The 16,977-nt window shown below is 36.4% G+C and overlaps 2 protein-coding genes across 3 annotated transcripts in view; both read right to left on the minus strand.

Annotated features, from left to right (window-relative positions):
• The window catches only part of SNX4 (sorting nexin 4), a 66,234-nt gene that overhangs the window by 15,313 nt on the left and 33,944 nt on the right, over nucleotides 1-16,977 (minus strand). For both annotated transcript variants that reach the window (XM_079156239.1, XM_079156238.1), the window contains exons 7-10: nucleotides 13,605-13,677; nucleotides 6,386-6,447; nucleotides 4,758-4,823; nucleotides 109-198 (exon numbers count right to left, since the gene is read on the minus strand). In XM_079156239.1, the coding sequence (XP_079012365.1) occupies nucleotides 109-198; nucleotides 4,758-4,823; nucleotides 6,386-6,447; nucleotides 13,605-13,677 (291 nt within the window). The remainder of the gene's footprint in view (nucleotides 1-108; nucleotides 199-4,757; nucleotides 4,824-6,385; nucleotides 6,448-13,604; nucleotides 13,678-16,977) is intronic.
• On the minus strand, nucleotides 9,173-10,804 carry LOC306671070 (heterogeneous nuclear ribonucleoprotein A/B). Its single transcript, XM_079156282.1, has one exon. It carries the CDS (start codon nucleotides 10,580-10,582, stop codon nucleotides 9,728-9,730), a length of 855 nt encoding a protein of 284 aa, XP_079012408.1. The 5' UTR covers nucleotides 10,583-10,804; the 3' UTR covers nucleotides 9,173-9,727.

Below are 16,977 nucleotides of genomic sequence, written 5' to 3' on the forward strand. Positions count from 1 at the left end.
AGAACTCATTTATTACCTAGCACCTTACTATTTGTATTTTACACAAACAGAAGGAGACTGTGAGGATCAACCACGAGGCTGCATCTGGAACTTTCATTAATTACTCACCGTAGTGCTTCCGCATAAAAAAGATACTCCTTTAACTGATCTGCATAATGTTCTTCATCTTCCAAAATATCATCAATAGAAGATGCATACCTGTTTTTTAAAAACACTGCATAAACAGAGTAACTTTCACTGCGACACAAAGCATTAACATTGTGAAGAAGTGTTATTCAAAGTATGGTCCACAGGCCACTGGCTACCTGTCAGTGACAAAGTATGGAAAGTGAAAATTATCATTTAGAAACATTGATGGCAATTTGTAAGTGCCATGATAATTTTACTGAATTTTACCAAAATACAAAGACTTAGAAATAAAAAACAAAACAAAACAAAACAAACAAAAACTAGTCCTTCTTACAAATAGTTTAAGAAACCCTGATCGACTGGACTCTTTCATTCAAAGAGATTATAAAAGGGTTATAAATCGAGAGAAAGTATGAGTTTGGTATAATTGGTACACATATGTTCTTGGTTGCAATTATTCATAGTAATACCAAAAAGCTGCACAGGGAAAGAGTAAATAAATATAACAAATTTTTTGAAATCTTGCTTTGTACTAATTCTCAGCAGCAACCTCTGCTTTGATTAGGGCTACCTCCTCACTCATGCCATTCCCGTTCCTGGGCCTGAGCCTTTCCGTGGTAGAAATGTGCTGCCTTTCCACACTGCTTCTCCAAATCCTTCTAGCATCTATCTCAACCCCTACATGAAATCCTCTTAAACTACTTGAGTCTTTATTCATCACCCTATTTCTGATCTCTTATTAACAGTTTATAACTCAAATTTCAAAGTAATGTCTCACCTCTTGGTTTTATTTCTGATTATACTGTAAATTCTAAGGATAAGAGCTTTATGCACATAGCACTTCTGTGTCATTATAAAAGGCATCTTTCAAATTAATTCTAATCCCTTAGTGTGAAAACAAAAAGTACATATAATTTATGTCTCCAGCCTATTTCATCTACACAAATAAAACAAGTTTACCAAAGTTGTAAAATGAAATAAAACTATGTTAAGGTTTATTTGAAAAGCAATGTGTTTTGGGGACTTATAAAAGCAGGTTTAAGTATATATTATGTAATTACAAACTTATATCTATTAGAGTGAGGAATTTCATCTACGTAACTGACAATAAGTCTCAACAATTACTGTTAAGAGCAGGAGAATCTTAGGGGATAGCTCAGTGGTAGAGCTCTTGTCACAAGCCCCGGGTTTGATCCCCAGCAGAAGAAAAAAAGAAGAGGACTTGAAGAATAAAAAAATTAAAACAAAAAAAAAAAAAAAGGAAAATCTGGCTTTAGTTCATAAATCCATGCTTTTAGAAAAATTAATGTTAAGAAATGAACCAAAAAAGGGGGACCCACAGGGTTGGGGGCTTAAAGATAAAAATTACTATGTAGGGATAAACTGGCATTAAATGGTAAAGACTTTAAGACATCTATACTGAGAACAATTTTATTTAATACTTCAATAAATGATTTGCAAGAATCTTGAATTCTTGCAAAAACTAAAATGCTAAATTAACAGAATGCAGGAAAGTTTATGAAAAAAATAGCCAGTAAGCTTGAATATGGCCCAGAGAAAAGTCCTATTTAGATAAAATATTTTTTCAGCCCCACCATAGCTTTAAGGTATAAATGACAAAAACTGTATAAAACTGTCATGTACAATGTGATGTTTTAATATAAGTACACACTGTGCCAAGATTAATTCAAGCTAATTAACATATCAATCACCTGACACACTTTTTTGTATGAGAAAATTTAAGATATACTTTTTGTCTTCTTTTACTTAGTTGTACGAGTTCTTTCATATATTATGGTTAGAAATGCTTGCTCTCCCTGTCTGTGGTTTGCCTTTTCGTTATCTTTTTTTCTCCCGACTACAGTACTGGGAAATTAAACCCAGGGGAGCTCTACTACTGAGCTTTTTTTTTTTTTAAATAAAACATATTTTTTTTTTGTAGTTGGAAATGGACAGCATACCTTTATTTGCTTATTTTTGTGTGACGCTAGAGATCAAACCCAGTGTCTCACAAGCACTCTGCCACTGGGCTACAGCTCCAGCCACCCCCCAGCTCTTTTACATTTTATTTTGAGACAGGGTCTGGCTAAGTTGCCCAGGCTGGGCTTGTACTGATCCTCCTGCCTTAATGTCCTGAGTCCTTGGGATTAATGGCAAGGACTATCACATCCAGCCCTTTGTAACAAATTGTAAGTTTAGAGTTCAGTGGCATTAAATCCTTTTATATTGTTGTGCAGTCATCACCATCACGTATTCTGAACTTTTCATCTCTCCAACTGAAATTCTGTACTCCGTTTAACATTAACTCCCCGTTCTTTTTTCCTTCCAATCATGTGTCTCTCTCTTTTTCTTTTCTTTTTGCTGTATTGGGGACTGAAGCCAGGGCCTTGCTAGCTGTGCTACATCCCCAGGCCTTTTTATTTTAATTCCAGATAGGGCCTCACTAAGATGCTGAGGCTGGCCTTAAACTTGTGATCCTCCTGCCTCAGTATCCTGAATAGCAGGGATCACAGCATGTACAACTGGGCCCAGTTTTGGTATCTCTTTTTTTAATTAATTAATTAATTAGTTTATTTATTCATTTTTATTTTTAGCTGTCAATGGACCTTTATTTTTTATTTATTTATATGCAGTCCTTGAGAACTGAACCCAGTGCAGCACACATGATAGGCAAGCACTCTATCAACCCCAGCCCTGGTATCTCTTTTGATAAGCAGTAAGTTCAAACTTTCATAAAGACCAATTTAGCATTAAATTTTTCTTTTAATGTCTCTTTAAGAAATCTTTGTTTATCCCAATGTAGTAACAACATTCTCCAATATTCAACTAAAACCTACAATTTTGGTTTTCATATTTATGTATATGATCCAAATTGAATTAATTTTTGTATAAAATGTGCCATATGGTTCAAGGTTCATTTTTTTCCCCATGTAGATATCCACTTTTTCTGGAACCATATGTTGAAATGGACTATAGAAGTGTAGGTATAGGCTATATAGGCTATATAGTTCAATGGTAGCATGTATGAAACCCTGAGTTTCATCACCAGCACCAAAAAAAAAAATCTATTTCTGGACTCAATTCTGTTCCATTGATCTGTTTATGCCAATACCTTACTATCTTTATAACTACAATATAGCTTTATAGTAAATCTTAAAAACAGGTAAATATATTCTAGCTTTTATTCTTTGTCATAATTGTTTTTGACTATTATAGGTCCTTTGACCTAAAATTTTAGAATCAAATTATTGATTTCCATAGAAAAGTAAATGGAACTTTGACTAAGACCACAATTTGGGGAAAATGGACGTGTTAATCCACAAACATGGTTATTTAGGTCTTCTTTAAGTTCTTCAAAGCAATATTTCATATGGTTCAGTGTAGAGGATTTCCAACATTAAATCAATGAATAAGCATTATGTTTTGAGGCTATTATAAACAGTAATATTTTAAAATTTTTATTTTCCAATTGTGGTACTGGGGATTAAACCCAGGGGTACTCTACAATGGAGCTATACACCCAGCACCCACTTTAAAAAAATTTTTTCTTTTGAGACAGGGTATCACTAAATTGCTTTAAACTTGAAATCCTCCTGCCTCAGCCTCTGCAACTGTTCGGATTACAGGTATGCACCATAGCACCTGGCAAAACTATTGATTTTGATATATTAATCTGGTATACGGGTCAGTACCTATTAAATTCAGTTTTTAGTTCTGTAGATTTCTGATTGATTCAATATGATTTCCTAAGTAAACAATCTTCTTGTGAGCAAAGACAATTTTACTTTTTTCTAATATTTATGCTTCTTATTTACTTTTCTTGCCTCAGTTCACTGATTAGAACCTACAGTAAAATGTTTACTAGAAGTGGTGAGAACAGAAAACCATATCTTGTTCTTGACCTTAGAAGAAAGTATCAATATTTCACTATTATTAATTTAAATTTACTTAATTTGAGATGGGGTTTATGTTGCACACACTGTTTTCAAACCCCTAGACTCAAGTGATCCTTCCATCTCAGCCTTCCAAGTAGCTAGGACTATATCTAAGCACCACTGTGTACAGCTAAGTATAACACTAGACATGAATTTCAGACAGAACAAATTCCCTTTTATTCCTAGTTTGATAAGAATTTTTACTATGAACAAGTATTAAAATTTGCCAAATAATTATTTCCACATGTCTAAATGAGTACACAGGTTTTTATCTTTATTCTCTTAATATATGAATGAGACTAATTTTTTTGCAGGTGGGTGATGTACCAGGGATTGAACTCAGGGATACTCAACCACTGAACCACATCTCCAGGCCTTTTTTGTATTTTTTTTAAAGACAGGGTCTCACTGAATTGCTTAGCGCCTTGCTGTTGCTGAGGCAGGCTTTGAACTCTTGATCTTCCTGCCTCAGTCTCCCCAGCTGCTGGGATTATAGGTGTGTACCACTACACCCAGTCAGATTAATTTTTTTAAATATTAAACTAACTGTGTATTTTGAGATTAAGTCAGATCTATACATACAAAGCATAATATAAATGCCAGTAAACTTGATAAAAACAGAAGCCTGGAAGTCACTAACACTTCCCCACTGAAATTCACTTCAGGTTTACGTTATGTTCTCTAGGTACTCACACGTCCATATGATGACCAGCACTCTGCAGCCCATCACCCATTTCTTTTTCTATGGCACTCCATTCACTGAAAGATAAAACCAGAAGCATTATGAACTAGAGACATGGAATATTAATAAATGAAATTTTCTACAAGATCCTTTTCTAGCTACCTTTTAAATACTTTATAGTATCCATATTTGGATTTATGATTCAAATATGTTGTTTTCCCCTTTAAGTTTAATAACTAAGTCTAAGTGAAGACTTCATAGTCGGTATCTGCTGCTTTAAGCAAGGTAAGTATCATACAAAACAGCTTATGGTTATAGGTAACATTCTTAGGATGCACATTTATATCAGTTGAGGAGCTTTTCTAAAAAATGGGGTGCTACTCTTGAGTTACTTAATCATAATCTCTGGGACATGTGTATTATTAAATGCTCACTGGATGATTTTGATGAACATGACATTGTTTTATAGGTATCAGAAAGATCAAAATAAAGACTTCTCCCCTCAAGGTTTGCTACTCAAACTGGTTTAGCAATAGCATCACTGAAAGTTTGTTTAGAAACACAAAACTGCAGGACTCATTCCAGATCTACTGAATCAGAATGGGCATTTTACATTCTTGCCTCTCTAGTACAAGTTCATTTATTAATTATAATAAATTGTGCTACCTTTGAGATTCTTATTTATGCTAATTTTTAAGAGATCTTAATTGGCTACTTTTTTTCTTTTTCTAATACTAAGTATTGAACCGAAAGGCACTCAATCAATGAACTACATCCCAAGCCCTTTATTTTTGTTTTGAGAAAGGTCTTGCTAAATTGCCGAGAGTAGCCTTGAATTTGTGATCCTTGTGTTTCAACCTCCCAAGTAACTTGGGATTACAGGTGTGCAACACTATGCCCAACCATCTGTTAGTTTTTAAATAACCACTATTCCCAGGCTTAAATGGAATTCTGATTTGGAAATATAATAAAATCAGAAATGACTCATGTACCTAAATCTAAAGGCAATTGAGAAGGCTGAGTCAGTCAGGAGGATCAGCCTCAGCAACTTAGTGAGGCCCTAAGCAACTTAGTGAGATCCTGTCTCAAAATAAAAAGGGGCCAGAAATGTGGCTCAGTGGTTAAGCACCCTTGGGTTCAATTTCCCAGTACTAAAACAAACCAAAAACAGTTTACATTTTTACTATACCAATAAGCCTTTCTTCATTAAAATATGTCACAATGCTATGCATGGGGGTGGATCTTTGTGATTCCAGCAGTTTGGGAGGCTGAAGCAGAAGGAACTCAAATTCAAGGTCAGCCACAGCAAATTAGTGAGACCCTATATCCATCTCAAAAACAAAAACAAAAAAACAAACCAGGCGTGGTAATACACACATGTAATCCTAGCAACTCAGGAGACTGAGGAAGGAAGATCACAAATTCAAGGCCAGACTCATAAGCTTAGTAAGGCCCCAAGCAACTTAGCAAGTACCTGTTTCAAAATAAAATATTTTAAAAAGGGCTAGGAATATTGTTCATTGTTGAAGCAAAAAAGGTCTATTCTCCAGACTCATAAGATTTTCATACATTTCACATAAATTTTGTTTTTAGAAAAGGAATTATAATTGTTTATTTTAAATTTTTATATACTACTTACCTGAAAACTCGCCCATAATTCCCATGTACTTTATATACACCATAGAGTCGATCTGCTACTCTCTGAAACCAATAATTAACAGAGATTGGTATGAAGTCAAAGTTATACACAGATTATTTAAAAACAAATTCATCCTCAAAAAACTTGAAAGTTCACAAAACAATACAAAAACATACCATGCTCTGTATAATAAACTTGAAAAATAGAGAAAAGAAGAAAAATATAATATCCAAAAACCAATCACAAAAAGCTCTAAAATAGAACTAATGCTGCCCTACAATAATCTTATGCCTCAGTAATTCTTTGTATGTGTAGTTTTTAATTGCTATCTTTAAATCTTCTATAGCAAGAGTGGTAATACTTTTATCTAGCAGGTTAACATCACCTTGAACAAATACCACTTGAAAGTGCAAAAATTCCACTGAGTAGTATACATAAACTTACTTTCTTTCTTGGATAACCTCGTTGGATATTTAGTTACCTGTTTTTTTTTTTTCTCCCCCCCAGTATAATGTTGTAATAAGCATCTCTGAAAATAAATCTTTTTTTCTTTAGATTGTTTCCTTATGATAAAGTCTTAGTAGAATTTACCAGGGAAAGGATATACACATTTTCAATTCTACTGATCTACAGTTTTATACATCAATGCTGAACACTTACAATATACTTCTATGCAACTTTCTCAAAAGATAACTGTCAACTAACAGATAGATAATTTAATAGCAACAGAATTATAATTTAGATCACCAAGATAAAAGGTACACTGCCTAGACATTCACATAAATTTTACAAAAGATAAAACAAAACACCATATAGGGTATATATTTCAGTTTATTATCTCCAAAGTGCTACAGAAATAAACTGGAAGACTAAATGTCAATCACACATAAAACCCTAAAAAATGTTTTGCAATATAGTTAGAGGATAAATTACTTACCTGATTCCTTAGTCAAACATGAGTAGTTGCAGGAATTAGATATTAACTATACAGCAGATCTTAACCATTTCAAGACTTCAGCTTAAAGTGAAAGAACTACCATTGTAAAATACTAGGTGTAGGTGTTAAGATGATCATGAAAGGTTTTGCTTCTGTCCTTGGCCTGCTTTGAAGGACACACACCCACAGGGGACATGCTACATGTCTGCTGCTCATTTTTGTAAATCAAGTGTTACGGCAACAGTCATGCTCACTCATGTTAGCACTGTCTATGGCTGCATTCACAGCAGAGCTGAAGAGATGTGACAAAGCCAAATAGCCAAGACAGCCATAAATATTTACCACCCAGTCTGCAAATGAAGTTTGCTGATCCCTACACTAGACTCAGCTTTCAAGACAAAACTCATAGCCCTTATTCTACCTGAAACACTTCCATGTTGTCCTCAGATCACAAAACTGATATCTCTAAGATATCACATCCCAATTATTTTGGGGGCACTCTATATTGTTAAATCAGACTCCCCCTCCCTTCTTGAAGTGATTCTGTCATAAAATAAGTTTGAGAAAAACTAAGGTAAAAAGGTTTAACAGGTTCTTTTCCTGTAGGACTTTTTAAGATTTTTTTTATTTGAAGATAATTTTTTTTTTTTTTTTTTTTTTTTTTTTTTTGGTACCAGAATTGAACCCAGGGGCACTTAACCACTGAGTCACATCTCTAGCCCTTTTTTATATTTTAGTACAGACAAGGTCTTGCTGAGTTGCTTAGGGCCTCACTAAGTTGCTGAGGCTGGTTTTGAACTCCTGTTCCTCCTGCCTCAGCCTCCTGAGTTGCTGGGATTACAGGTGTGAGCCACTGTGCCCAGCTTTTAAGATGTATTTAAAAATTTTTAAATATTTTAAAATTTTATTTATTTATTATTTTTATTTGTAGATGGACACAACACCTTTATTTATTTTTATTTATGTGGTGCTGAATATCAGGTCCAGTACCTCAGGCATGCTAGGAAGTGCTCTATCACTGAGCTACAACTCCTGCCCAGCATTTTAGATCTTTAACACCACATACAAATAATGACTGTACAAGAGAGATGATTTGCTGTAGGGAACATCTTATAGGACTAACACTCCAAACAATATATGATGGATAGTGTCATTTCACTAACTTTTCTATATCCTTGCACTTTTAGATATTGAACTATCTTCTTAAAAGTTGACAGTTTGTCATTTTAAGATATTAAGCATGGAAGAGAAAGAACTTATTGAATAGTCACTTTTAAGCAAGGTAAGTGCACAGTGCAGAACCAAAATGAATGTCCAAAGAAAAATTTTGTGAATCCCATATGAAACATTGTTTCTTTTTAAAGTAAATCTCTCCCAGAATTGATGCAAAAGAAGCTTCTATCAAAGGAGCTAGATGCTAGATGTATGTAGGTCCGCAGGGTGTGACCCAAAGAGGAAAGTCTGTCTATCTCAAAGACCTGAGTGACCACCTATGTGGAGCTACTCTACACATGAACAAGGTGAGAAAGACACTCAGCTGTTGTTACTAGACCAACAATGTTTCTGGTATGAATTCTTCAAAGATGGAAATAAATTGTTCTAGCCAATTAAAGCATAAAGATACTCTATCTAGATGATCAGGCAATAAGAAAGAAGATGAAACTGAGAAAAACTACCAACTACAGACCAAAAATTATCAAGTTTAGAGAAAAGGCAAAAATGGCCAAGAAGTAAAACATGAATGATTAAAACCTGAAACCAGATTGATTCAAAGGTTATTGATAATCAAAAAAACTGGTGTCAGGAGAAATGATTCAGACCAGACTGCTATTCATTTTCATTTCTTTTTTTTTTTTTTTTTGGGGGGGGTTTTAAAATTTTTATTTCAAAAGCTTGGATAGCTTCAATATCCAGGTCGTGGCAAAAATCAGGACACGTGTAAAATACCTTACAATACATTAGATTCCCAAAAGGTACCAAAAAGTACAGTAAAATTAACACTTCCATTACAGGAAATGTATGACACAAATAATATAAAATTAAAAGGTGGGAAAAAAGGTGACACTGGTTTCCTAAGATACATTTTACTCTTTACAACCAGGGTCCACAGGTCCAGGCTGCAGAGCGGCAGCAGGAAGCAGACCCTCTAACCTGGTTCTAGGTAACCTGGTAATAAAATCAACCCCTAATGCCGCTCTGGCCTGAGACACCACACGCTGCCTAAACAACTAGAGCTCTGGAAATAGTAAAACAGGAGAGTGATTTCCAGGGGGGAAATTTTAAATAAGATGCACATGGGACAGGCCATAGAAAGTTTGCCAAGTTAAATTTGGTACATAATTGTGTTCACTCCGTATCCAAACAAAGCGTGTGCGGTCAGTCAGTCAGCTGCTCCTGCTGCCGCCTCAGTATGGCTTGTAGTTATTCTGATGACCACCGCGTCGCTGGCTCTTCCCGTAATTTGTACTACCCTGACCTCCACCTCCACCACCACCACTGCCTCGGTTCCCTCGGTTGCGGTTTCCACGGCCCCCAGAGCCATACTGCTGCTGCTGATAGACTTCTTTGGGCTGGGCCACCTTGATTTCACATTTGCTTCCACTGATAGTATGGAATTTTTTTTCCAGAACTTTCTTCACAGGGTCTTCTTCTTTAAAAGTAATAAAAACAAAACCCCGTCTTTTATTCAACTTGGGATCCATTGGAAGCTCAATGGCCTCAATCTCCCCAAACTCTCTAAAGTACTCCCTGATCTTTTCCTCTGTAGCTTCAGGATTCAGACCCCCTACAAAGATTTTCTTGACGGGGTCCTTCTTCATAGCCATGGCTTTTTTAGGGTCAATGACCCTGCCATCCAGCCTGTGTTCCTTCTGGTCTAGGACCTTCTCCACACTGGCAGCATCTTTGAAGAGGATAAACCCAAACCCTCTTGACCGTCCAGTGTTGGGATCCATTTTTATTGTACAATCCACGACCTCTCCAAATTTAGTAAAATAGTCCTTTAAATCTTTTTTGCTGGTATCCCAGCTCAGACCACCAACGAACATTTTTCCCGCGTCTTCCTCGTTCTTGCTGGCGTTGATCTGGTCGCCCTCGGCGCCGTTCTGATTCCCGCTCGGGGGCGCCGTGGTCCCGCCTCCAGACCCCGACGCTGCTCCTGTGCCAGCCCCGGCCGGCGACTCGCTTTCGGGGGCGGCCACGTGTCCGTTCTCGGTAGCGCCCGTGGTCTCCATGGGCTGCTCCTCACCCGCTTCCGACATGGTAGGCCAGGCCGCGGCGGCTCCTCGCCGCCGATGACGCCGCGGGGCCCACTTGTCCCCACCCGCTGGGAAAGGCGCCGCGGGCTCGGCCGCGCTCAAGGTCGCGCTGCCGGGGTCTCGCCTCCGTCCACTGACGGAGCCGCTCCGATCGAGTTCCCTCCTCCTTGGCCGCCGCCGCCACACAGAACCCACGGACCACAGCCCAGGTACGACTCGCGCGGTGCCGCCCTCATTTTCATTTCTGTTGAGGTCTTTCTTTTCAAAAACTAATCATCAGAGAATTGTCAGGAGAAAACTGACATGGAGCAAGTCCTATGACCAGAAGAAATCTAATCTGATTATCCTTCCTCAATTAGGAACACCATCTTTGTCCTTAACTAAAGTAGCAGGTGATTTAATACTCAAAAAGACTAAGCTCTATGACATGTTAGTAGATGATTTTACTTTAAAAATCTGAACACATAGTGCTTTTCCCCCTTAATTCTCCTAAGAAATTTAAGATTATGAAATTTAAAGACTCCTGACACTTTCTGCCAAAATGGTTTCCAAAAGAGCTGTAACACTTTATATTGCCATCATCACTAAGCATTTCACAAACATCAGATATTACCATCTTTATAAATGGGTACAAATTAATGTTAAATAGAATCTCAATAATTACATCTTAAATTATGAGAATATTAGCTAAGTTAAACATCTCCCTCCCTTTTAAATCTGATTTCCCCTAGAGAGAGAGCACAGTGTAGCAAGAAGTAAGGAATCTGGAGTCAGCCACATGTGAGTTCAAATTCTTACTTTAGGGTTCAACTTTGGAGAATTTATTAGACCACTCCAAGCCTCTGTATTTTATCTTCCTTTATGAGATGTAGAAATGACCTTCATTATTTTTATGAGGATTAAATAATGTTTGTAAGGTTCCTGGCAACAAGCAGGATGGCTCAATGGGTCTTAGTTCTCTTCTCTTAGTCTGTTTCACTTCATATCCTTTGTCAACATACTGTATGTCTAAATTCTGGCTCCACATGTATATTTGTTGTGAGATATTAGGCAAATTATTTAATTTCATTTGCCTCTTTCCTAATCTGTAAAATGGGGATAATAAAAGTATTACCTTCCAAGGCCTACTGTGGTATAAAGTAAGGATAGTATTATATGCTTGAGTACCAGGGCTTGTATACACAGTGATAAATGTTAGATATTGGTATTATTGTCCTTTCGCTTTAGTTTGTAAAGCACAGTTATGACTTTGTCTCCTAATTCTGTAAGGCATGTATTCATGCAGCAAAAATTTATCCAGTAGTTGCTATGGGCCAGGCAGGTTTTATTCTCATTTTACAGCAATGAAAACAAACTCTGAAAGGATAGTGGATTTGCCTAAGGATATAGTAAATGGCATAGACCAGTTTTAAATTCAGTCCTTCTTAGTTCAAGACCACTTGAACTAAGTTAACCTGACCTTTCTGGTTGTTTTGTTGTGACTTCTTAAATATTTAACTCTAAACCATCTGTAATATATTTTTACCAAAGTTTCAAAAGACTTCTTGACAAAAAAGGTAGTCAATAATGCTACTTTCTCTTCATCTGTCAACAATTTATCTTCTGTTTCAAACACCATCTACACCTTCTTCTACACTTGACACTATGGCTCTTATGAAAAGGTCCTCGTGGTCCTTTCTGCATGGTTTGCAAGCTTCTGTCAGTGGAGAGCATTAACCTTCTGTTTTTACTTCATGTCATTTCTCTTACTGTCCATGTCCAAGAATCCTTTCTCCTAATTTTGGAACACTATGCTAAAACCTAAGCTATTCAGAAGGCATCATGTATTTTTCACTGGTATTTCTCACTTACTCAAAGAATCAAGTGCTGTCTTTCCTTTCAAGACCTCAAACTGTCTTTCTTGTTAATAGTTTCTAAGGCGGGTTTTCTAAAAGTACAGGATAAATATCTACACCCAGAATTCTTCCTTCGGTGTATTCTTCTATACTATTATGGAAACCTTTAAACATACAAAAGTATAGAGGACAAAAGGATATACCTCCATTCCTCATAGAAAGTAGAAGAATTTACCTCCATTTTCTAATACTTGGCTTTAATAATAACTATATGGTCAATATAGTTTCATCTAAAACTATCCCAACTCTCCATTCATCATCAAAGAACTCTAGTCAATTCCAGACAATATAGTTCATTTGAAGGGGAGTTTAATCAGCACAGGATGACATCCTACCACTCAGTCTCTTTCAGAGCCTTTGGTACAGTGCAGTTCTAAGATCCCATCTAGGTTACCCCAAGGATGAGAATGGATGATACAACATTTTCCAGACATTTTAATTTATTGAAAAGCATTCTTCTCTATGTCTACTACAGCCAAACTACATGGCTAAATACAATGATTACTCCTCAATTCTAGTTTCTTTTGTCATGGTAGACTATTGTTCCAAATAAGTTTATTTAGTAAAACTTAAGAGCCCAGACAAAGGACGGTCTGACATCTACAAACTATTCCACAGACCTTTAAGTGGGGTGGAGGGAAACACTGGAAGCATAGTATATTATCATATATAGATCTAAAATTCTATACTTAATTATATTTCAACACTCACTGAAATGGCAGGCCTTTTGACAAGATGTCAAAACAACTAGACTATTAAAAACCATGGAGAAAACAATCCTTTGAAGACTAAATTCTTCAAGTTTTTCTTTTTTTAAATATCTTCTAGTTGTAGATGAACACAATACCTTTATTTCATTAATTTTTTTAAATGGTGCTGAGGATGGAACCCAGGTGCCTCACAGGTACTAGGCAAGCGTTCTACCACTAAGCCACAACCCCAGCTCATATTCTTCAAGTTTTTTATGCCAGAAAACATTTTACATTTCTTTAAGAAATGCAGTTTGCATAATATACTATATAGGAATGTAAAAATCAGTTATTCATCTTAAATACCACCTATTACTTAAAAGTGATGATTAAATAACAAGGACCTTCCCTACAAATGCAAAAAGCTCTGGGTCCACTTACAGCTCTGACTCGAAGAAGATGTGAGATGACAGACTGTAGTTCATCACTGTAGTGTTTCAGTTCAGTAAATCTCCTGAAGCAGGAAACAAATAAAACATAATTTTTCTCATGAAAATAAGTAGTCAAAAGCTGAAATACAAAACAGCAGTTCCTAAGAATAATGAAACTGGTTCTATCTAACCATATGCTGTCCCTGAACACTTACACAATAATAAAAATACAAAAATTCTACAGTTAGACAATATTTTCTTTTGATAGTTTGAAAGCCAAGAAAAGATGCCATACTTCAGAATTTACATCATGGGAGTGAGATAAAATTTTTCAGTAGGAAAAACTACTTTGGAAAAAAAAAAAAAAAAAACGAGTTGGACATTATTATCCTATATACGTGTATGATTATACTACCATTGTGACTCTGCACCATGTTCAGCCAGAGGAAGGAGAAGTTGTGCTCCATTTGTGTACAATGTGTCAAAATTTTTTCTACTGTCATGTATAACCAATTAGAACAAATTAAATAAACAAATTAATTTAAAAAAGAAAAAAATTATGATACTTAAAAAAAAAAAATCTTAAGATGTAACCATAAATTGTGGTCTCTAATATCAAGCTTAAAATGCTTCTCAGTAACCCCTGTTTCCTTATTCTATTATCAGACATTCTTCACAAAGATCTGGAACTTCTGAAATACCACTTGTCACTTTCCAAATAACCAAGCTCCACAGATGAACTAGACACCATCAGATGAGAACAGACCCCCACCTCATCTCCTGCCAACTCATGAAAACTTTCTCAAATCTACATCAATTCTTCCTTTCATCTAGGATCTCTTCGTATCCTGCACTCTAGATTCCATTTCAGCTAGAAAAAGGAAATGTTCCTATTTTAAAACTTCCTCTCTCTAGCATCTCTTTCTTCTCCTTAGCATGCCAATTAACTCCAGTCTCCCCTGGATTAAAATAAACACACACTCCCTTGATCACACACCCAATTATTAACAACCTCTCAACATATAGGGCCTTTGAGGAAAACTTTCAGCAAGCATTATCTCCCTGGCAATAACCACTGCTTCCCTTCTCATTCACTTCTTGGTCTGTTAGAAACTGGCTTTTCCCCTCAAAACTATAATATTCTTCAAAGTCATCAAGTATTGTCATGTTGTCCAAATCAATGATGCATTTTAGTCCCCTCTTACTTGATCCTCTTGATAATGTAACAACTGACATTACCTTCACCTTCTTAAAAATTTGTTCCCTTGATAGCCTTTCCATTTTCTCATGATTTTCCTTTTACTCCTGAAGTTTCTACTGTAGCACTCACTTTCTTTCACCCATCTCTAACATCTTCAACTTGAGCATGTGAAGAATTCCTAAAATATGTCTAAAAATATACTGAGGTCTTTCAGTTGGAGTAAGTATCACAATTGTACACTCAGACCTTGCTAGCACTCAGAGATCTGAGTTTCTAACAAGATCATCACAGGATTCAGGTGCTGGTGACCACTTACTCTGCAAAACACCCTTACAGTGTTGGCATTCTTCAGGGTCAATTGCTAAGTTCTTAGCCATCTTCCAATCAATCTTTCAATCTACATATTCTTTATGTGACTTGTCATTTACAATGTTGCAACACTATGATCAACAAGCTGCTAAGTTCCGATTTCTATCTCCAGCCCAAATCCGTCTTCTACACTCCAGATCTATAAAGCCAATTGATTAGCAGACTTGTTTGTACCTGCTTATGTGTCCAGAGCTCAACCTATTTTTTTCTACATCCTCAACTCTCTCTGTGCTACCTAGTACTCTTAAGAGTGAAACCTGAGTGCCATCTGTTTTTCTTTCCCTCTCCTTCAACTGGGTTTTCTACTAATCACCCAGTCTGTCAACTGTACCTCCAAAACAGTGTTCAAATCCACTCACATTGCTCTGGTTTCTCTGCCAATATCCTATATTCAAAATAGTACCATCACTTCTCATCTGGAATTCTCATACTATCCTCCTGACTAGAATCCTAGTCTACTCTTACACCACTCTGCTTGGATAATCTTCCTAGAGTTCAAACCTACATAACTCCTCTGCCTTTCAGTAGTTTCTTTCTGCTGCAAAGGACAGCCACTGGTCCTGAAACAAAGCCCAAATGTCTTAATTTGACTTAGAAAATTTTTCACTGACCTTCTGCACACAGTTAACTGTGGTTCATCTAAAAAAAGAGGCAGCCAGCAAAGTTAGAGAACACACTTAACTCCCACCACTCCTGCACCTTTCAAGGCAGTGTACTTCAGCTAAGAAAATAATCCAAGAATAAAAAGAGCTAGCAAGTTTGGGATTACAGGCTTGCACCATGGCACCCAGCTACAATCTCTCTGAAATAGCCAAGCAGCCAGAGATGGAGGTTAACAACGTGGCCAAGGGATCACATTGCAAGGAATTTAGAGCTAAAAGATTCTAAATACTGAAAGTATTGGTGACAGGGATAAGAGGTGCATCTTTGGAAAAATTTCTCACTGGGAAATCAGAAGACCTAAAGTGAACATTGAAAAATTCACCGAACTTTAGATAACACTGCATATTTAAGAAATAAAGAAATGGGCTGGGCACAGTTACTTGGGAAGTTCAGACAGGAGGATCCCAAAATCAAAGTCAGTCTTAGCAACTTAGATTCTGTCTCTTATGTAAAAGATAAGAAGGGCTGGAGATGTAGCTCAGTGGTAGGATGACACTGGCTCTGTCCCCAGTACTGCTAGAAAAAAAAAAGAAAAAGGAATAAATTTCCCAGAAATGAGTGTCTACGTTCTTTGCCAAAGTAAAAATCTAGCAGTGTCTGCACATTATTATGAAGACTCTCCTACCCTAAATGATTAGCTGTTCTTAGAGAGAAATTAAAGACTAAAAAGCATATATAATAATGTCAGAATGCTGTAATTTCCCTGGAAAGGAAGGAGTTAACAAAGAGTCCGGACTAGGGAGATGATGATATAAAACTTCCCTCCCCAAATACTAGATGTCTAGAATCCCTGTCTGTGAGGCATGTGAAAATTAATAAATAAATGCAGATTCTAATAAGACTGTAAGTCTGAGGTTGTCTATACCTAATATATCTCAAAGCCTGAACTAACCTCATTTTCTCTCCTCCTCAAAACAATTCCATCACAACTATAGGCTCTACATTTCTCTTTATTCTCCATGTTTTGCTTTTATTTGCTTGCAGTCATCTTTGCATCTAAGCCTGGACAGGAATCTCTCCTAATCAAATCTCATTCATTACTCAAGATTCATCTTAGAAAGAACCTCCATCAAGGCTTTCTTCTAAACACCACTCTTAAATTTCAAAGTTCAATGCCACAAACACAGTTTGGGGTCTAACTTGTCTATTT

This window comes from Sciurus vulgaris, assembly GCF_902686455.1.
Source record: "Sciurus vulgaris genome assembly, chromosome: 10".
Classification (NCBI taxonomy): domain Eukaryota; kingdom Metazoa; phylum Chordata; class Mammalia; order Rodentia; family Sciuridae; genus Sciurus; species Sciurus vulgaris.